This window comes from Anser anser (assembly GCF_964211835.1).
Source record: "Anser anser genome assembly, chromosome: 2".
Lineage (NCBI taxonomy): Eukaryota > Metazoa > Chordata > Aves > Anseriformes > Anatidae > Anser > Anser anser.
Window position 1 is genome coordinate 155,850,563 of NC_139721.1, and position 21,698 is coordinate 155,872,260.

At 40.9% G+C, this 21,698-nt stretch overlaps 1 protein-coding gene across 11 annotated transcripts in view; it reads right to left on the minus strand.

Moving 5' to 3' along the window:
• Positions 1-21,698, minus strand: part of GALNT11 (polypeptide N-acetylgalactosaminyltransferase 11) — a 45,027-nt gene that overhangs the window by 7,162 nt on the left and 16,167 nt on the right. For 10 of the 11 annotated variants that reach the window (XM_083824648.1, XM_083824652.1, XM_083824655.1 and 7 more), the window contains 8 exons: positions 18,704-18,827; positions 16,586-16,752; positions 12,743-12,868; positions 10,222-10,471; positions 7,496-7,613; positions 6,238-6,390; positions 4,163-4,381; positions 1,516-1,620 (listed from right to left, as the gene is read on the minus strand). In XM_083824648.1, coding sequence (XP_083680774.1) covers positions 1,516-1,620; positions 4,163-4,381; positions 6,238-6,390; positions 7,496-7,613; positions 10,222-10,471; positions 12,743-12,868; positions 16,586-16,752; positions 18,704-18,827 — 1,262 coding nt within the window. Of the gene's footprint in view, positions 1-1,515; positions 1,621-4,162; positions 4,382-4,500; positions 5,298-6,237; positions 6,391-7,495; positions 7,614-10,221; positions 10,472-12,742; positions 12,869-16,585; positions 16,753-18,703; positions 18,828-21,698 lie in introns of those variants that run through there. The other variant, XM_083824650.1, reaches the window with a different exon arrangement.

Genomic DNA, 21,698 nt, shown 5'->3' on the forward strand with positions numbered 1-21,698 from the left:
AAGGCTAACTGAAGTTTTGTCTCCAGGAGAAAAAAAAAAAAAAAAAAAAAATCAGAAAAAGGCTTTGATAAGGGGGAAAAAACAACAGGTTTCCTCCTCCAACCATGTAGCAGTTCACTATTAGAAACAGCACATGGAAGAGGAGGGAAACTAACTGTGAGGACTCATCTGTTCCTGTTGTGGACATCATCCACAGGAAAGTCATTTCTGCTTTCTCCTCCACAGGCTGCAAGGCTCCGAAGGCAGCTTAGCACCTTTGGCACCATGAATGTACAACCACTGGTGCCAGTTGGTTACGGTTATGCAGTCAGCAGAGGCCATACCTTGACCCAAATCTTGATTCCCATTCCACCTCCAATTCATCCAGGTTTCAAACAGGGGCCTGCAACTCGGTCACAGCGATGCTTCGTCTGTACTCTAGAGGCTGAGTGCAGGGACGTACTGCTTGGTCTGGTCCTGTGCAAGATGTCCCTGAGACCATGTGTCTACAGCAGACTACACTCACCCCGACACTGGCTAACAACCCTCACACCATCTTCCTCTGTCATGTTCATCTGGTGAGATCACATGCAGGAGCAGAAGGTCCCGATAGTTGACAGACTACACAACTTTTGCTGGATTGCTATACATCATCCTGCTTCTACTCTTGCACTTTCCATATCCTGAACACTACTGCCCATTTCATCCAGTTCCCGGTTAGTCTAGCACAATCCTCCTTTGATAAAGCTATGCTGCATTGCATCTCTTGCTCTATTTACCTTGTCTTTGACTACTTTGCTCTTTAGATGAGATCTAGTTTTTAGACCTGGATGCCATGGGCTTCTAAATCATAAGGCTCTCAAGGTAGTTCTTAGCTAGATTTAAGTCTTTAAGGCATTAGGTGAGGATCTCTCTACCCTGGAGATTTCTTTTTTTTCTGGAGTCCTGAATTTCTGTTGCCTGAACGAACAGAAGTGGAATAGCAGAGGCTTCATGCAGTGATATAAAAGCTGTTACTAGATTTTCACATCCTGTCCCAGTTAACGTCCAGATCAGCAATTCACCTGCAGCCAAAGAATTCTCTAAATTCCTTACAATTCCTTCTATTTGGTAATAGCAACAAAACATTCATTCACCCTAAACTACAGCCACGCCAGCAGCAGACCACTGGTAGCACAGCGCACAAAGAACAGCAGGTCAGGAAGAGGCTGCCTTGAATCCAGCACAAGGAACTGGCTGAAAGCTTCTACAAATTCTGAACTGTCAGTCAACAGATTACAAACCCGTCAGGAGCCCCTTGAGGACAGTCTTCAGCCACACACAGAGATTCAGCCCATAAAGACAGAAGATTATGATACCCAGCACTCAGTAGGCAGAGTGTTAAGTTCCACAGCCTCCTCTGCCAGCACTGCAGTTTGAACAATGCTCTGGGATCAGCCTGCTGGCTGATGAGATGTTACACCGCGGCATTTTGCCAGCAGGAAGACGCATTAGAAATTTGTAAGATAGCTCTTCAAATAATCAGGAATGTCATACCTGGTTTTGATCGTTGTAGTCGCATTCCCGAACCACTACCAGGCCTCCTTTCTGACTTGGGTGGCCCTGGGCAACCAGGCATTTGTTGGTTTGAAGGTGATACAACTACAAAAGGAAAACAGTTTGATGGGCAGAGTAAACAACAAACATCACACACCAAACAGAACATATGGTAACACTTTGCAAGCACACAATGTGCTCACAGACACACACACACAACGTAATAAGAACCCTCCTTCCCTTTTGAAAATACCATTTTGTTTTTCAGACAATTTGAACAAAAAGCCAGCATTAAATAGTTCCATTTTGCTTTCTAATTATGTTCAAGTTTTCCCTTTATGCTACAAGTGCAATACACACAGCACGGCTCAGCACATTCAGGCCATCCTTTGTCAAGTTTCTTTCCCTTCCTCACCCTCCACAAAAGAGAGGTCCCAAGTAATGACAGATCAGGGAAGAAGCGAAGAATTTAAGGACCTCCCAGACACCCATTCCGGTTCAAGCGTTGGGGAACACGTTTGACAACCCTTGCAAGTGTGGGAGACGGCAGGGTGGCAGATCTGGCGTGCATATTAAAATAATTACCCCTAATCTGCAGCTGGATGGAGAGTGAGATATATCTATACGCTGCCCGGAACTTGGGGCCAGGCTGACTAATTAGCTGGTTGCATTTTATTACGAAGACATAGCTGCCTTGGCATTGGTATTGATTCTGCAGATTTTTATAAACCACAAGACATTTCCAGTAATAAAGAGAACGAGCTGCTCCATCACACGACAGAAAAAATTAGAGAGCACAAACACCAAATAGTACTCTTCTCTAAACAGTTTCTGGAAATAGCTGTCCCAAGACGCATCAACAACAGCCTCCTCAAGCGCACCATGTTTCGCCTGTTCCCTACACACAGCTGAAACAAATTACACAAAACCTTCTAAGTAACATTTCCTCACACCCCAGGGACTTCGAAGAGAGATCTCATTTTCATCATTCCTCACTCAACAGTAGGCTTTCAAACCACACAGCTATGTGAGTTTTATATGACCTTTTTTTTTTTCCCCCCTTGTTTTTATTGGCCATAATGATCAGCGTTTGATAACACTGTTAAGAACTGTCACGATTTGCGATCATTACAGTTCTTCCCAGCTGTCAAACCAGCACTTATCTCTGGCCCAATTAGTTTTTGAGAATAAGCTGGGATTTGGAGTGATTCATCCTGAACCCTGAAGAGTCTGGCAGGCAGCGGTGACATTGGCTGATCGTTCTGTTCCTTGTAGGCATCTGGAACTAGTTTATGCAGTCATCGGAGCCAAAGCTCACGCTCTCACACAATGCTGGGCATAATCCTCGAACCCCAGAGAACCAAGCTCAGGAACTGCATTTTTCTGTGTCTCGTCTCCCTCTTCTTAAAGGATACACTAAGTTTGTCCTCCAACTTAAACCATAAAAAATCAGTTAGGAAGATTTCCCCTTACTGTTCTTGGTGCCTCAGTAGCCTCCCCCCAGATCAGCCTTTCCTTAAACTTCTGTCTGAAGGAAAGCAGAAAGCCATTAAATTTCATGGAGAGAGAAGAAAAAAAAAAGTCTGACTAGGGGAATAACAGAATAACAACATCAGCTCATTGTATCAGTTGTATTCCGGGAAGTTAGCATGTTTGCCCTAATAAATAACTTTACAACTTGGCTGGGATACAATTATAAAAATACTACAGGAGTCGTGGCTTCCCAGGCAGCTGCCTCCAAGCAAAAATAAAAATCTGATGATGTCAATAGGTTGCCCATGAGCTCTGGTCCTCCAGCTTGAATGTGCTCATAGGACCAGCAAATGTCAGTAGCCAGACTGCATTACCTTGCGGAGAGTGATACACTTAATGGTGCCAGCTGCTGAGACAGATGATGGTTAGCACAGCCCTGTCCACTGCACATGCATTAGTTCAAAGGTCCTCTCTAAGAGGGCCTTGACAAAGTTGCATCAGGTTGGAAGTTCTCCATTATTTTGGGAAGCACAAAAAGCACTTGTTAGCCAAATCTGGCACTGGAGGGAACAGATGCAAATACATGCTGGCTTTGCCTTTGTACAGCTCTATAAAGGCAGGCGTCAGGGCTAAGGCATGAATCTTTAACAGGATTTCCTTCATGACTACACAAAAATATATTTCTCCCCTTCTACTTAAAAAAAAAAAGGAGCAAGACATTTTTGCCCATTATCTAGGAGTTGAGACTAAAAAGGCCATCATCAGGTGCAAATGGTCATCTTTGCAGAAAATTACCTGATAAAAGCAATGAATTCAGAAAGCAATTATATTGTGCTCTTATCGTAAACCAACAGAGCATGAATATTTCAGGCCAAATTTCTCTTTATCCAACAGCCACGAAAGTGCACTCTAAAGGCATCAAAACTTCAGAACTCAGAGATGTAAGGTAAGAAACTTCACTGAATAGTATCTACTCTGAGGGTGACCTAAAATACAGATCAAACTGATTTACCTTTTTCTAAAGGCACACATTCAGTTACTTTCAAGACAGTTTGTTACAGAAACTAAAACTCTGTGCTCTACAGAAACAGACCATCTTTCTTATATTTCAGCAAATCTTTCTGAAAAAGAATCTCTAAAGACAGACGTTTGTATTTAAGAAACTTTATCTTACCCTTCCACGCTGGATTATTTTTGGTCGTTTCTGTGCTCTATTAATAAAAACTGGCTGCGGAGCTTTGGCATTGGGCCCAGATATTTGCATCTCAGGATAGATATTATCTAAATACCACTTAAATGATTTGCAGTTCAATCTTTTTCTCAATTCTACACGGTCAGTAATGTTTCCATAGTTCCTCGTCCTTAGCTCAGGTCTCAAAGCAAAATACTGCTCCTGTATTTAAGAGAAAAAGGTTGAGGGAGAAGGGGAAGAGAGTAATTTCAGATTACTGATTTCCAACTTCTTCTGGCTTACAGAACTCAAAAGTTTCATTTCAGTGAATTTCTTTCATCAATATTACTACCAGAACTAGAAGAAAAATCCCCCCCCAGAGTCTTTAATTCCAGCTGGATTTACAGGGTTTATAGAAAAGGCATGGTATTTTTACATCAATTCATTTATCAGATTATTTAAAAATCAGTTTTCAGGGCACTGAGCTGGGGTATTTTGTTGGATTCATCTCTGCTAGACACCTGGAATTTACTGACATTACTGTTGTTCTGACACTTTTCAATTACCCGGTGCCTTTTCTGGAACAGAGATAACAGACTGTATCGTCTCAAGACAGATCACACATCTGTCCTTATCAATACCTTTGAGCATTCAGATGCTCTTGATGCATCATTACTTTTTTTTTTAAAGAAGGAGGAAACATCAAATACAATGCAATGTTGGACAACTCTGAGAAAGTTTGGAAATAGACTGGACATTACTATGAGAAACTGTTCTGCTTCAAAAGAGTAGCCCTGCTATTCCAGTTGCCTCTTCTCTGGTTTAAGTTCAAGTTTTAGTATCCTACTTTCTCTGGATTTTTTTTTTTTTATTTTCATTGTATGCATGAACTGAGATCTATGTCATAACTGTCAAAAGCAAAGTATAAATTTTGCTGCTTGCCTTCCATTATGCAGTTGTATTTATTAAACGTTGATATTTGCTCTTTGCTGCAAAACAGGTCCTCTCAGTCTTATCTTTGTTCTGTTCATCACACAATCACTTCAACAAATAAAAATATCTCCGAGCTTGCCTTCCAACCGTAAATCTGTCATAATGACAGTCTCTGGCAACTATCGTGGAATTAGATTAGAAACAGCTGGAAAAGGTCAGAACACAATTCTGTGATAAGAGACTGCTACAATCAGCAGTTTAAGTCCTCTTTGGACAAAGCAGTATTAGCTGGGAACAACAAAGAATCAATTCCAAGCTGCAGACAAAGCCGTCATTAATCACAAAACAACTGTGCCCAGACACCAATAAAAGGGAAAGTGATAGATCAAATCTACCGATGCGTTATGGAGAATGGAGATAAAAATTAATGACTCTTAATAGGTTCCTCAAAGTGATAGGGCATCAAGATAAAAGACGGGTTTTGAAATATAAACCTTTAAGGAATATAAATTTAAGGAAGTATGTCTCGTATAGAAATAGTCGGGACCACAGGAGCTGGCCTGGAAAGGAAGGAAATTCTATGGTCTCACAACACAAAATGCCCTCAAGAATCAGAGAACTGGGCTTCACAACTAGGCTTCACTTTTAAAAGCATTAGTATGAAGGCCTGAAAACAGAGAAGGAACACGCTTGCCCTCGAATCCAGAAGTTAGTCCTGACTGAACTCGCAGGGCTAGACAGACCAAGACTCAGACTGCTAATTAAAACAAAACAAAAAAAAACAACAATAAAGCCTGTCTCATCAACACAGAAACTACCTGAAGGCATACGGCTGCCACATGATATTGATTTGGACACAAAATAATGTGGAGCTCACAAGAAACTCATTCATCATCTTTTATTTCATTTAAAAGACATAAAACTGAATCTCCTGCAGGCAGTGTAAGTAACAGGGAATAAATCTGAACACTCAAAACCAAAACCACAAGCCTACAGAATTTAGGATTCCGTACCAAAATTAACATTAGGAAGTCAGAATACAGAAGCAAGACCTTGTTAGAAATGCCAACAGACCTTGCTGTGACACAGTCCTTAGATAAACACACCAGTTAATAACTATTTCATGTCCTAGAAACATCTCTTACCTTGTATTCATCCATCCACACATGTGCCAGCCTCAAGGAGTTATGAGCCATGGTGTCCTGGCCCCGTGGTGAGCCATAGGGACGTCTTTTACGGAAAATGTGTCCCACCCTGGAGCAGGGGATGATGAGGAGTCTGCCCCCACACATCCAGATCTGTCCAAACGAAAGCAGAACATAGCTCGTTGTCTGCACACTGACAAGGCTCTCTACCTCCTCCCCTTCAAGAGATACTCAGGTAGGTTTACGTGCAATGATGGAATTAAGTGTCAGCAACATTGGTCTAATGCCGTGCTTTCTGACAAGTTACTTTATTAGATCTTCAAGTTGGACAAAAAACACTTTGGTCGTATCATCACACCTTCCACTTCAAACATCATGGCCTTCACGAAACAAATATTATGCAAATAGGTCATTAAAGCATAACACATTGCTATTAAAAATCACTGGATTATATGGGCTGGGATTTAACTTTCAGATTGAGATATCGAAATCTATTTGCCTACATGTGAATTACACGTCCACACTTCCACACCACATGACATAGATCACTCAATATCATCAAGGGAACAGTTTATAATCAATTCACTTTTAAGTGACTGGATAAGATCAGTCACTTTTTGCTTTCTTCACAACTCTTCCCTAGGGAGACAGGGCTTCCAGACCTCATCAGGCTCTCTGAATATACAATTTATGAAGTGCCTGTTCTTATTTTTGAACTCCAAGCTTGATTTCTCTATTTGACAGATTTATCTAATGTTTTGGGGTATGTAGTTTGCTTTTGTTTGCCTGTTTATTTTCAGGTTTTTTTTGTTGTTGTTTGTTAACTTCAGTTTTTAATCCCCATTTCATGTTTCTTACGGTAGCATCTCACTTTTGGACACACTCATCAAATCTGCTGATGAATCCATTTCACAAAAGTGAAGAGCTATACACGGCATTGAGCACATACAGTTGTTTTCCATCAGGGGAGTGACAACAAAGAACACAGACAGCCCAATGAAACATCACTTTCAAGTCTCCTGATAGTGTTTTTCTCATTATTTTTCCAGCCAAGCTGAATTCTTTTCAATTTTCCCATTAAAATTTAACTTGAAAATTATTGTAAAAGCTAGTTAGTGTGCTAAAGTCATTCTTCCTAGAAATAAAAACACTAGTTTTGGTGCAGAAGTAGCTATTCCAGTGCTAAAGAAAGCATAAAGAAGGAAGAGAAGAAGCAAGACAAAGGTTTGTACTCCAATACACATAAAAGCAAGATTACCCGAAAAGATATTTCCAGATTTTCTCCTCCCCAGATGTCCATGCCACTATCATACTGTCCAAGTTCATTAAAGTACTCACGATCCATGGCAAACAGGCCTCCTGCCATAGTAGGTGACCTAAAATATAAGTTAAAGTAGTTCACTCTTTTAGACAAAACCTGTGATTTTAGCTGGATCAGTTAAAAAGTTTACATTTAGACACACTGAAAACAATTTCAACTTGTTTACTTATTTCTAAGGGACTTCAGTTCTATAGTCTTACCATACATTTTCAAAAGCAGATCTGTAAGGGGTATTTGTGGCCTTTCACTATTGATGTACCTGTAAACCGTATTTGTACGTACAGTAAACGACATTGAGGAAGAAGGATGGGACAGGGAAAGAGGAAAAAAAAGTAAACACCCAGGCAAGTTTGGAGTCCATCAAGTTTTCTAAATTGAAAATTAGGAGCTGCCATTAATTAGCTTCTGGTAAAGACAGATCTAATTTCCCCTACAGTCACAAACATGTACACTTAAAATTTTAAGTTCTTCTCCCTCGTACAGGAGCAAATCACACAGACTGGGCTCAACTGAACAAGAAAAAAAAAGCGTAGAACCCAGAGAGCATTTTACTTCCCCATATTACATTAGATCAAGAAGTAACAGTTATGTGAAAGAAGGTCTAAATTTAAGTTATACAAGCCAAGAAGGCTGCTAAAAGAAATGGTACCCTATCTCAGATAGAATTCAAGCACCAGGAGCAGCATTGTTTCATCATCAATGCCATGGCCAGCTGATGAGTCCTTGAGAAGTTATTTGAGTTTTTACATTTGCATAGATGTTCTCTTTGGAGTTTCCCAGTTTTTCACCTTGCCCGTGTGTTACTAGAATGGTGGTCTATTTTGTAAAAGTCTGTATATGATGCCCCTTCTACAGTCTCTAGATTAAATTGCTCGTCTCACGAAGTTATAATATGAGCATGCCCTAGAAGGGTATAAAATGGAATAAAGACACCAAGTAAATACGTCATATGACAGTGGGAACATATAATGGGCTGAGAACGGGCTTTTTCTCATCCTTGTTAATATAGCTCCGTGATTAAACTAATCCTAAATCTGGATTTTCTTGCTTGTTCCCACACAATGTTCTACTACAGTTTCTGTTACTTTAAAGCCTGGGTTGAAAGGTTCTTCTCACTTTTTCCAGCCCTGACACCAAAGTTTTTCATTACAAATGTCCCTAGATCATAAAATGTAAGACTTTCCATTTGATAGAAAGCCATCCTTAAAGGTTAAATAGCAGTCTAGCTTCTCTTTAAAAGCAGGCAGAGACCTCGAAGTAGGAAAAGTCACTTTCATACTCAGAAAATGTGATCTCCTTCGATGATGAGACTCCCTTCAAGTATACAGTTCTCTGCCTTTTCCATAGGAATTTTTCCTAAAAGTAGGTTGAAGGAAGGCAACAACAATGTTGAATGTAGCAACAACTGATCTCCAGGCATACCCCATATTAACTCTGACAACGGTTAGTAACAGAATAAAGATTTTAAGACTTTCTGTGTTGGATCCCCATTCAGATTTCTTCAGCCTGTCCTTTTCCTTTTAACTTCAGTAACTGCCACAGCGACACTTCCCATACAAATCAAACTGTTAAATAACTTAAGGAGTTTCCTGGCTTCTCGAACAGTCTTGTGATGGGTAGACATGGAAATACTGCAAAGCTGTCAGACCACAGCAGAGAACCTCGTGCTGGAGCTGCTTGCATCAGCCTGAAACACACTTCATTTACAGTCCAAGAAAAGAGAATGAAAGAGACATGATAGCACCCAATTTCTGACTTACTTTGCAAACCTAATACCACATTCCTTCTAAGCAGTCAGTTTGTCTTGAAAAAAAAAAAAAACAAAAAAACTTCTTCCCCTTTATAAACCTGAATTCTGTACCAAAATTGATACCTGCAACTAGAAACAGCACAATCAGCTTCTTCCCACTGCTCTACCAGCAGTAGCTGTTTTCATGAAGGGATTCACACTGGGAAAGCTTCTGTTCTCCTATCTGAGCCCTCTCTCTCCTATTAAAGAAAGGTGCCTACTAAAAGGATTTTATAACAGCTACAAATCCAGCAGGAACCAGATCTTGCCAGTTCTGTACAGGCCAGACAGCTGCCAGTGGCTAAAAGACAAAGGAAGATGCTTTCAACTCCTAGTGTTAAGTCTTACGAGGACTTTTGTTTCAAAACAACTCTCAAGCAATTCAGACTGCAAAAACAATAAAGACAGGGTTCCAATAGACAATTTCAGGCACTTGCCACATTGTGCAAAGAGACAAATAGTGTTTTAAAGATGGCCTTCACATCCATGTGTGTTCATTTACAAAGATTTATGACAGATGCTTGAGAAAAAAAGCACAAGTGAAAGCTATACAGAAGAGTGTTGATATAGAAGACTACCAAATGTTGCATTTTCTCCCATCAGCTACAAAATCACCTTCATGTTACCCCAAAAATATATTTTCCCAGTCTAGCAATTCTTCAGCATTTCATCACAGAAAGTCCAGAGCCTATCCTAGTGGGATACGCAGGCTATTACTAAGGACAAGACGGTTATCAAAATCATGATTATTAAGCCAAACACGAGACTGGGAACAAACATCAACACACAGTTTAAGGTTGAAATAATTAGATATAATACAGAACAGTATCAGCTCTGCTACAGGCTGCTGCACACCATGCAGGAGGAACCTTACTTGATCGGAGCAGTAGCTCCCTCGGGTCCTTCCAGTTCTGACGCAGGAACGAGATCCCACTTGAAGTGCAGGCCCCAGTTAAACCCTCCACGCACGACCGGGGAGGAGCTGTAGGTAAGCGTGTCGGCGCTGATTATGTCAATCACGGGGCACACCACGGTCCTGCGGTCTTCGCTGATCGGAGTCAGCAGCGGCTGCAACCACATCTCGTTCACCTCACAGTGGCTGTCCAGAAATACCAGCACCTTTCCTGGAGAGACACAAGCACACAAAATATAAAGATTTCATGGTAACATGAAATACAGAGGAACACATGCATAATTTTATCAGCAGCAGAGTATCGGCAGTATCCTTACAACCCTGTGTCACAGAAGGGGAACACCATCTGCACCCAAAAGAGCTTACAAACCAGAGAATCCACAGGGATTAGTTCAATTACAGAAGGTAGATCCTGGCTATTCACATTTAGCTAGGAATGCTCAAGTGGGCAGTTATTTACATTTCTTTGGCAAGGTTTTATCGTCATCAAGTATTCCACGCAGACTCAGCAGCGCTGTTATAATTTAAACGAAACATCATCAGACCACTCACTTGGAATCAGGAGGTGCATTTGTCCCAGCACAGAGCATCTCTCACTCTGAGTGAGACTACAGAGTGAGACAAAGATTGGATTGGGTTGGGTCGGATGAACTATCCCCGTGACAAAGCTGTCTCTGTCCATTGGTTGTAATCGCCTTGGGCTTCCTTCGTACCAGACTTCAGCATCCATCCAGTTACCATCGCAGCTAAAATCTGGGGATTTTAAGCTGAGCCACTCTGATGGATTAACCTGCATTCATCCATAACACAGGCCACAGCATTTCAATTCCTGATTATAAAGGGACACAGCCCCATTTCATTAGCTTTAGAGTTATTATGGATTCACACCAGCTTAAAAGGAGAGCGAATGCCCTGAACTGGCACAGCCAAACCCACTGGTATCAGACGAGCCAACACTCAGTCCTATAGGCTTACGTAGGATTATCTGCCATGGTCAGAGAAGACAGTTTGATCCATGGAAAACCCTTATCTCAGCAGGTCGAAAAAGTCATCTGAACGTTAATTGCACGACATAAAATTTGCATAACTTTATTCTAAAGCTCTTTTCTACCTCTTCTTAGATGACTCGTTAAATTTGTGTGTCTCTATTAACAACAGACAGCATTTGACTGAGGGGAAAACAGACTGCAGAACTTCAGAGGAGCAATAAAGTGACTTACAATTGCACTAACTCAAGCGGGTCCAAGAACAGCTCAGGAAGCGCAAGCACGATTTTCTCTCTGGATTATCCCATTACAATGCTAATGAGTAAACACCAATTAAGAAACTTTATCCACCACTCCAAATTGTTTGAGAAAGTAGTACATACTTTCTCAGACGCCACAGAATTTAACCCGGAAGCATATTATGGTAAAAGGCACAGTGTACATAAAGGGCCAGACATGTTTATCCCAATTAACGCTCATTGCAGTAACAGAAAAGCTTGTGTGAGAAACATTACAACTATACTGTAATTTAGAAGTCAGCTTAGAGTTTATCCTAATAAGGAAGCAGAACGGTGTTTTAGAGCAACTGTTCTCACATGAAACACAGAAAATACTGTGCAAACGCAACACCCAGGGCAGAGGAGGGTAGAGGGAAGCATTCCTGAGACACCATTCTTCCAGGGCAGAAATAAGGAAAGTTCTACACTGCCTTACTAAATTTCATCAAATACTGTTGTTTGTTTTTGTTTGTTTTACTATTTCCTTGACCCAATCTAAGTAATTCACTCATTTTTATCAAAATGAAACTTACACAGGAAGCAAAATAAAACACAAATCAATAGCTCAAAACGAGTTAAGAGATACTCAAATCTGGCTCTAAATTTGCCAAGTCATTGTTTGGGTGACTTAGAAAAAATACGTCCCCCTCCTACACAGCAGAAATTTCCTGAAGTTAATTACAAAAAATAAAAATTCTACGTTTACATATAAGCAAGGAAGACTTGGTTCTTCCTTATTTCTCATTAAGAGAGTAACAGAACAACCTCAGGTGCAGAATAATTCAGCAAAGCTATGAGGAAATACAGAAAGACTTAATGCAGACCACAGTCAATAGCATGATGTAAACATTTAAATATACAGGTAATATTAGCTAAGGTCTCCAATCATCATCATACAGGTATCAACAGATACACTTTATTTAGCTGTTACAACAGTTTGACATAGCAGCCAAAGCATGATGCAATTAGCTTATTTCATAGTCACTGACACTGAAACAATTGCTAAAACATCTTTCACCTAAGATAGCATTATACCAAACCTTTCTTCCCTTGGTTTATGTTGCGTAGCTTTGAAATTGGCATGACATGCAGAGTCCCCTGCAGAGGGCTAAAGCAATCACAGGTCAAACATTTGACATCTGAAAGAGATTCACTACAGAAAGAGGAGTCACCCAACTAACATGCAGTCAAAGTAGGTAAAGAAACAAGAAAATATACCTGTGGCATGAGACGCTCCAACCATCCTTCCTCGAATCAAGCCTTCGCGCTTCTCATTTCTTACCAGTTTTGTTGTTTTTGGAAGCTGAGTTTTAACATATTCAACCAAGTCTTTCTTCAAGTCAGCTAGAAGAAGGAAAACACAAGATTAACACAGGATGGATGAACGAGATGGCAGAGTTAAGTCCCATGATGTTCAACTCAATCTAAACAAACTGTAATCTAGACAAACCCTATGGCTGGGATTTCCACAGCACCTATCCTGCTGACAAGAGTTTCCATGTGTTTTCCCAACTAACGTTTTATGTGCTGCCACTGCCTCAGGCTTCGTACTTAGCCTTAGCAATCCAGTCCGTATTCAAGGAACTATCTGTTTACAAAGCCTTTAGTACAATATCACTCAAGTTAACCGGAACTAATAGACTCAATGCTAAAAGGAATTACAGCTTCTAAAAATACAAAAATAAGTTTAAAGACATTGTAGAAAGAAACATCAGTCCTCTTTCTAAAGTCTTCTCATGATGACTGTCATTTACAGTGAGTAACAAAAGCCCTTTCACGCAGGCAAGTGATATAAATTACTATGTTCCATACACTAAAACAAACACTGACACTTTTAAAAAGCACAAAGACACCTTTCATTATCTGTACCTTCTTAGTTGATACAACAGCAGATAAAGAGAATTACAACTTCCTCACAGGTAGGTGCTTTTCTGAAATTCAAAATGATCAGAGACACTGCTGACAAGTACATGTTTTTGAAGGAGACAAAAGTTCATTGAAACCAGTAAGCACTACTGTAGTGTAACTAGCATCAATGACAACTTTAAAAGTTACAATACGTTTTTTCTGAGGATAGTGGTTTCTAACATTAATATGGGCAGCAAGCTTTTACCATTGAAGAGAAGATGGACACAAAGGCTGAAGTAATAGAAAAATAAAAGCTAATAGCTTATGCAGAAATGAAGATGAATATAAAGTGAGGAAGAAAAAAGGGCAGTTGAGACTTTATAGAGAAGCTTGGTATAGAGGCACAAATAGATTTTCAATAGAAGATACGGTGGAATGAAGTTTATTGTTTCAATGACTGTCAGTTCAAATATTAATGTTGCTGTTACCACGACTAAATACCTAAGGAATACATGTGGAAGCCCGAGCTGTAACTTTTGGGGAGTACAAGAACTTTCAAGCAGGAAAACAGATTCCCAGAAGCAACTCCAAATGATAAGATCTCAGCCTCTGCACTGCTAGGTGGTATCACCGATGATGAATGAGAAGGTTTCATATGGCAAATACAGTGCTAGAGAATGTTGTAGGACAAAGAAAAGTCTCCGGAGAGATGAACGCTGGATATAACTGGGTCACAAGGATTCTCTCACCTTGTCTTCAATGTGACACAGTATTGTCACATAACAGGAAAGCTTTTTTTTTTTTTTGAGACAGATATACAGTATATACAAAATACACTGGTACTTAAATCAGTCTTCACCCAATATATTATGGCAAGGGAAGGACAGTGTACAGCTGCAGAAAACAAAGGGCTGGCACAAAGCAGTAAAGTGCAGTTATCAAGCACAGCATTTGGGGCAGAGAACATGCAAGACAAGAAATGGTAGTTTTGTATGTAATGACATGCAAACTTCTGGAAACAGCAGCAAAAAAAAGTCATGCCTATACTGGTAGCTAAAACAGAGCCACAACGTGCTTTCTGGTGTTTGAGCCTAAGAACCAGATGTAGCTAACTGCTAACATGCCCTCAGAGAACAGTTTTGACCTGGACAAACCCAGCACTCCGCTGGGAATTGGGCCCAGCCATTGCCTGGAACAGAACCTATCACAGACCGTTCTCAATATGAAATCTAGTCTCACACACCCTTCGGGCAACAGCTTTGAACATATTTTGTAGGCTGTCCTGTATTAGGTAAAGTGTACATCAGAGAGAAAGAGACCGCACTAGAAAAAGAAGTCCTACTGCAAAGGGAAAGAAAAATGTAACAGTAGGCTCAGCTGAGCCATGGAAATGCCTGCTTAGCTGCTAAGACTACTACTGATTGAGTGTAAGAAGCTTTTTGAGGCAAAACTAGGTGCAAAGAAACGAGCTCTGCACAACAGCAATGACGCAGAGCAGAGTCCCTACATTTAAAGCTGAAGCAATAAGCAGAATTTCATCTAAGATAACATTTCAGGACATATGTACTGCAGGGAAAATGAATTAAAATAATAAAATAAAATCTAAGAGGCACTGAGATTAAGCAAGTTGCTCAAGCTCATGTGAGACATCCACAGCAAAGCCAAAGTCTTGATCCATTTCCTCAGCAACCCAAAGAGCCTTGCTTTCTTTAGCTGTAAAATTTCATTTGTCTAAAATTAAGCAGCAGTGCAAATACCAGTTGTTTCATCAATGAGACCAGTAGTTCTCTGTATAAACCGTATCTCCTCCCATCTTCAGCTTCAAAACATATTCATTTATAGCCAGAAAGGCAAGAGTAGCTACTTGAATGCTTTGAACCTAAGTCAGCCTGTGAATTAGGTAACAAGCCAGAAGAGTGATGGTATTCCTGCCTAAACACAGGCATTAATCAGTCAAAGTCATTATCATATTCAAAAGAGTGCATTTCGAAGTAAGCTTAGTACTGAATATGAAGGTTATGAAACTTGACAGCAACAAATCGTGCAAGGGACTTTGTAACGAGGGTGCGCATTGCTTCCAAAGCACAAAGGAACAAACAAGTGTTAAATATTATGCATACTTATCAACAGGACAGGGTCTGATATCTCTTCTCTCCTGCATCTTAACATTTGATCTGACCTCATAGAAATAAACTAGCTACAGAACATGAGAATTTAATTCTACATTATACGTATCAGTCTCACAGAGCAAGTGAGACCTTAAAGCAGAAACCAAACAATGAGACCAAAAGAGCTAATTATATGTACTGAAGAAGAATCTAAAAATCATTTTTAAAAAAATGCAAAAAGTTGTGGGCTTGTATAGAGGCAATCAGGGAACCTGTACAGTCCTGTTTGCAAGTATAGCTAGACTAATGCATTCCTCAACAGGCATTTAGCTTCTGAAGTGCCAAAACACCTGAATTACATGTCTGTCTTTGCCTTGTGCATTATTCAAGAGAACGAAAGCCAGAGCACCAATCTTTCAAGAGTCAGACAATTCCACAGTTCCTTCTGGGTCCCCTCGCAGACTGATGGAGCAGGGCCTGCTCCAACAAGAGCTACTCCAAGGGTGACCACAAGAGGCTGTGCAAGAGCCACGCAGAGCCCCTTCCAGCAAAGGTTGAGCTCTGATCCCAGCACGCCACCAGCCTGAAGTGCTGAGAGAGTACAAAAAACCCACTCAGTGTTTCCATAGTGCCACATCAACTTATTTGCGAGACCACAGCTGAGACTATGTGCACTGACTTTGTTTCAGAAGCATTCACGGAAAGGACTGGCCCACAAAATATATGGAAAGTGTGATCTGCTCTGAGCACCAAAGTTGCCCAGAAAAGTACTGTTAAAAACAGCTGTGCTATAAACGGCTGCTTAATCACTTCTACACAGACACCCCTCACTATTAGCTTCAAAACGTGTTTTTGAATGTTCAGGTCCGTATGATACAAAGCTCACCAGCAAAATGGAACCAGTATCAAAGTGGATGTTATCGTGGGCTTCTCAGAACATCTTGCATCTGCACTGCCTGGCCCTTTTCAGATATGGATAGTAGAACAAACTGGTTTTGCTTAATAAATTATACTTTTTTAGCCTGATTGGTCAGTAAAGCACAGGAAGAGACAGGAAAGTCGAGAAGCGTAAGCCCTGACCAAAATATTACCAGAAGGTTCTCACCCAATTCACTGTTGTCATCCACCAAAATAATTTCATGAAGAAGGTGTGCAGGAGTGCGATCAAGGACACTGTGTACTGTGCGAAGCAGGGCAGAAAGTGCTTCATTGTAGAAACAGATAATAACACTGGCAGACGGCAGATCAGAAGGGTAGGACTTCTCTCTACATCTGCAAACAGAAACACAGAATTTATCACTGTTTCAGAGGGACTTCCATAGGGATATGTCACTATTGAAACTTCATAGATGACATTAAATATGTAGGAAGAACCCCTAGCTTGAACATAAAGAGTCCAGGAATATAAAATCTATAGTAGGGCACAGCATTTTAAGTTACTCGCTACATAATACAGAATTATAATTAGCATTAATACTTGTTAGAAAACATGGGATATGATGGATTGGGGTGGGAGAGAAACTGACAGATCCATAAAACATAACGAGATTAAACACTAAAGGATTGTTTCAGCTATCAAAACCCTGTCTAATACTCTCAGGTGGCTCAGATATGTACAAGAATGGCAAATATGACATGAGGCCTAAAAAAACCCACATCTTAATTGTCTAGCTGGTAGACACCAGGTTGGATATCCCAGAATAACTCCGATGGTACTAAATACCTGCTTTGACAACCAAGCATTGAGATTCAGCCTGCAGATTAAGACACGTAAGTCTAGTTAATACTGTCAGTGGAATCTAGACAGTGTCCAGCTCACCCTAAGGCAGAGAATTGCATTTTGTCAGCTGCAGAGCTCTGTGTGCTCCATTAACTGCACTGGCACATATAATACAAGTACAGACAACTGACTAAAGTGCAGCTAACTAAATTTAGGCATCTTAAGCTGCTTGCTGAATCTCACTCAAAGCAGAAAAAGGTCTTTCTTTCTACTTATTTCCAAATTTTGTCCATACTTCTAATAGGGTACTGTATCACAGATTAATGCCATTTCAAGATGCCATGCATGAGGGAATCCAATAAAAATATGAAAAATCATAAATGGAAACCCAGCAGGATACAAGAAAAGTCTTCATTGACTTGGAATGAATTCAACTCTTGGGAGAGATTTCAGCAAGTACGATTCATTACCTTGACCCACACCAAAGCAACCACTAGAAAAAATAGACGTAGGCTTATTTATTTTTCAGTTTAGTGGTATTTTTTCTTTTCCATATGCATCAGATGGATTACAGAAAAATTCCGCTTTTTAATAAAAGCGTATTCAGCAGTGCAGTCTAGATATCAAAGATTTCAAATGAGAAATAAAGCTTTTGTCCTTGGTCATTCTTCTTCTATCTTACCCTCTTGTGGGCTTGCAACAAATGTGAAACAGTATATAAGGCAAAAGTCTTCTCCATTGAACACTCATTAACTTGGGCGCTGGAATATTTCATGTCCCATTTACAAACGTACCAAATACAGAACTACAGCATCTCTTCTGGTAATTACAGTACTCATAATCTCAAAAATAAAGGTTCAAAAAAAAAATATTGTAGCATATTAAGTAAAAGAAAAAACAGCCAGCAACATGAAAGAGACATAAGATGTGTAATCCTAGTATGGCTGGAGAGCAAGCTTGATTCCTTGGACTTATTTTTTCAAGTACTATTTTTGGTTTCTTGTTTCTATCAAAAGAGCTGCCAGTGAATCAACTGCTTACAAAAATTAATATGATAAACATTTGAATAAGCATCTATCCATTCCACTTCTTCCTTAAGCCTTCTTAAAGTGAATTAAGAATCATGAACACTTTGCCTTTAGGGAATAGCTGTCTTCCTCCCCTCTCATTTATTATCTGTTTTCTGGGTTGATTTACGTACCACAGTCTTCCCATACCTTCCACATATCTACCACATATCTTCCCAGTTGGTAAAAAGCTAGATCTTCACATGCAATATGCAGGAAAAAAAATAGAAGAGACCAAAGAATAAAATTCCTAACCCCAAGCGCTCCTGCTAGAATGGTTGAAAATCTGCCTTCAGTGACACAAGAGGCTGAAAGAGTATCTGATGGAAATGTAACACCAAAAATGTTACATACTAAATCAGGTAGTATCTGATGCAATGCCAAGTCTTTGAACACATGTAATTGTATCATATTTTCTCCAAAACTTAGTACATACTTTGCATCTCTTGTATCTGGTACCTCCCTGTGGTATCCCAGCCGGTTGCTGATGAGCATGTTGAAAGCATGCTTCTGGTAGCCCAAGTCTCTCACTTCCTGATCTTCTTCATTAAAAATCATTCCTGCAGAAGGAACATGCCAAGATCAGTTAACAAGCTTAAAAGCATCCCTTGGAAACAATCAAGGAGTGAAATGTATGCTTTAACTTCCTCTAAAACCAACCACATTCTTCAGAAATCACTTTACCCTCTGGTTTTGCAGAGTGCATTCGGTAAGCAGTGCTTCTGAGTAGCCTGCGCAGCTGTAATAAAATGAAATCATTCTCCAAACTGACATCTCCATTGTATTTATTGCCTTACCAGATACATTCCTTTCTCTGAAATGGCCTCTTATTCTTAACACCAACAAAAAAAACCTGACATCAAAGCAGCAAGACAGGAGAAACTTCAGCCACACAATGCATCAGCACCTAGTCATACAGATGAAGGGGACTAGAAGTAGGATTTTGGAGAGAGAAAAGAACATATTGACCATGGTGGAAAAACCCTCACAGCATGACTTCCAATTCCACGCAGCTTTCCTGAGCCTGTAGTAACACAGAAATGGCTATGACAGAACTGCAAATTTCTTATTTCTCTCACCTGGGACTTTGACAGCAAATAAAACAGCAATAGAGCTAGCTGTTTCTCTGTTGATTCTTTTAGCAGAAGCATCCACTGTCGCTGAGCACGGCAGAGGCAGCAACTGCCGATATAAATAAGCACACTGCTAGATGCCAAGGTGAAATCCTGAATGCCATCCTGCCTGCCTTGTCTCAGTGCCACGGGCTTCTCTCTCACTGAGCCATATGGTCACCAGGGTGAAGACAAACAAAACATTATGGTGCTTCAAATTAAATTCCTCTACAGAAAGAAGTGGAGGAACTGGTAAGAGTGCACTGAGCTTCACTGACCACCACTGCACCGATATTTTTTTTTTCCCCACCATTTGTCTAATCAAATCTCCTTATCATAACTTATCATAACCCCTTGAACCACCAGCAGGAGTCTGGCTGCATCTTCTTTACAGCCTCCCATTAAGATGTTTTTGACAGCAATAAAATTTCACCTCTTTGCCTTCTCCCTAAAGCAGAATAAAAGCAATCTCAGCTTCTCCTCATGTTCTCCCATTCTCAACATCTATGCAAAAGCCACCTGAGCTCAAACCCAGAGAAAATGTGATGTGTTAAAGAAAACGAAAGGAAGACCATACAAAAAATGTAAATGAAGAAAGCTTCAAAACTAAGGACAAATCCTGGCTGGCCCTCAGAGCACAGCTGTGTCACCAGTAGATGTGTTTCGGCAGCAATGCCTACCTGCAGCTAAAAGATCACCTTCAAGATCACCATTTACACTTCCTACCCCAGCACTTTTAGTCTCAAGTACAGCAATAACAATGCAGTGACGCTGTCAAATACAAGGTCTTGACATTTGTGCAGGACCAAGTTGGAAGTGCTGGGAAGCGGTGCCTGCTGAAGGCATTGGATACAGCCACATCACGTGTCTGGTAGTGATGGAAGCTGTCATGCTCACAGATTACTGCTCCCACTGTGGCCAGGCTGCCTCACAGGGAGGAAGAATAAGGGCCTGATGTGTGAGGGGCGGCTGAGGTCCCTGGGTTTGTTCATCCCTGAGCAGAGCAGGCCGAGGGGAGGCCTCATGGCGGCCTGCAGCTCCCTCACGAGGGGAGCGGAGGGGCAGGCGCTGAGCTCTGCTCTCTGGGGACAGCGACAGGACCCGAGGGAACGGCATGGAGCTGGGACAGGGGAGGGTCAGGCTGGGGGTTAGGGAAAGGTTCTGCACCCAGAGGTGGTCGGGCACTGGGACAGGCTGCCCAGGGCAGTGGGCACGGCACTGAGCCTGACAGAGATCAAGCGTTTGGACACTGCTCTCAGACACAGGGTCTGGTTTTGGGTGGTCCTGTGTGGAGCCAGGAGTTGGACTCAATGATCCTGGTGGGTCCCTTCCGACATGGGATATTCTGTGATTCTAAGCCTTGTCACAACGGCAGTGCCTCTCTTCCAGCATCAGGTTTAAAGGGATAAAATGGCCCTCCTTTGAACTACATGCATTTCTAGCATGAGGTTTCCAGCTTGTCATTTCTGACACCCAACTCAATCATTCCTACATGCTCAGTGTCACAGGAACACCATGATGCTGGGTCGACTTATGACATCTCCTTGACACAAAGCACAAGCTTAAACACATACCAAATGCTTCATTCTACAATCCTCCCATACCCAACCACTAACTACTTCCTTCTGATCTTCTGAATATAGACTAGAAGGAATGCTAATGCTTTTAAAACATCCTCATGAAGAACATCATCCAAAATGCACACACAAGGCCCGAAAGATTTCAGTCCAAACAGCAGACACAGGCCCTTGGAAAATAAAGTTTGCAACGGAAACATTTCTTGCTTTACTTCAGCAGAATTATTTGGATCTCACAGGTTTATAAAGACGACTTTACCCCATCAGATTGGTGGTTTTGGTTGTCATATGCCAATCCTTTTGTTTTTTGTTTTTTTTTTTTTTTGCTTTGCGTGTTTATCACCACCCTACCTGACAGGGACAGGAAGCCCTCTCCTGCAGCACCTGATCTAATTCAAAGAGAGCCAGCTGTCTCTTGATGATTCACGTACAACTTATCCTGGCACCATAAATCCCCTTGGCTTTCACCAGCCAAACCAGTCACTCTGTTTGAAGATCAAGGGACTTCTCAGTCAAAAAGCTCTAATTTCTTTCCTGGCCAGCACTGAATAGCTGGAAAGAAACGGCCACCTCTGGACTGGCTTTCACCTCACTTGGCTCTCGTAGGTTTTGCAGTGAACTGATAAACATTTGAAATGCCACAAGGCAATGCAAATTGACATTTCTGTTTTGGAAGGTGTTTTTCCACATATGCACACAAGTCTATGTGCAACTCATGAACTGAAGTTTGGCAAAGGCCTAC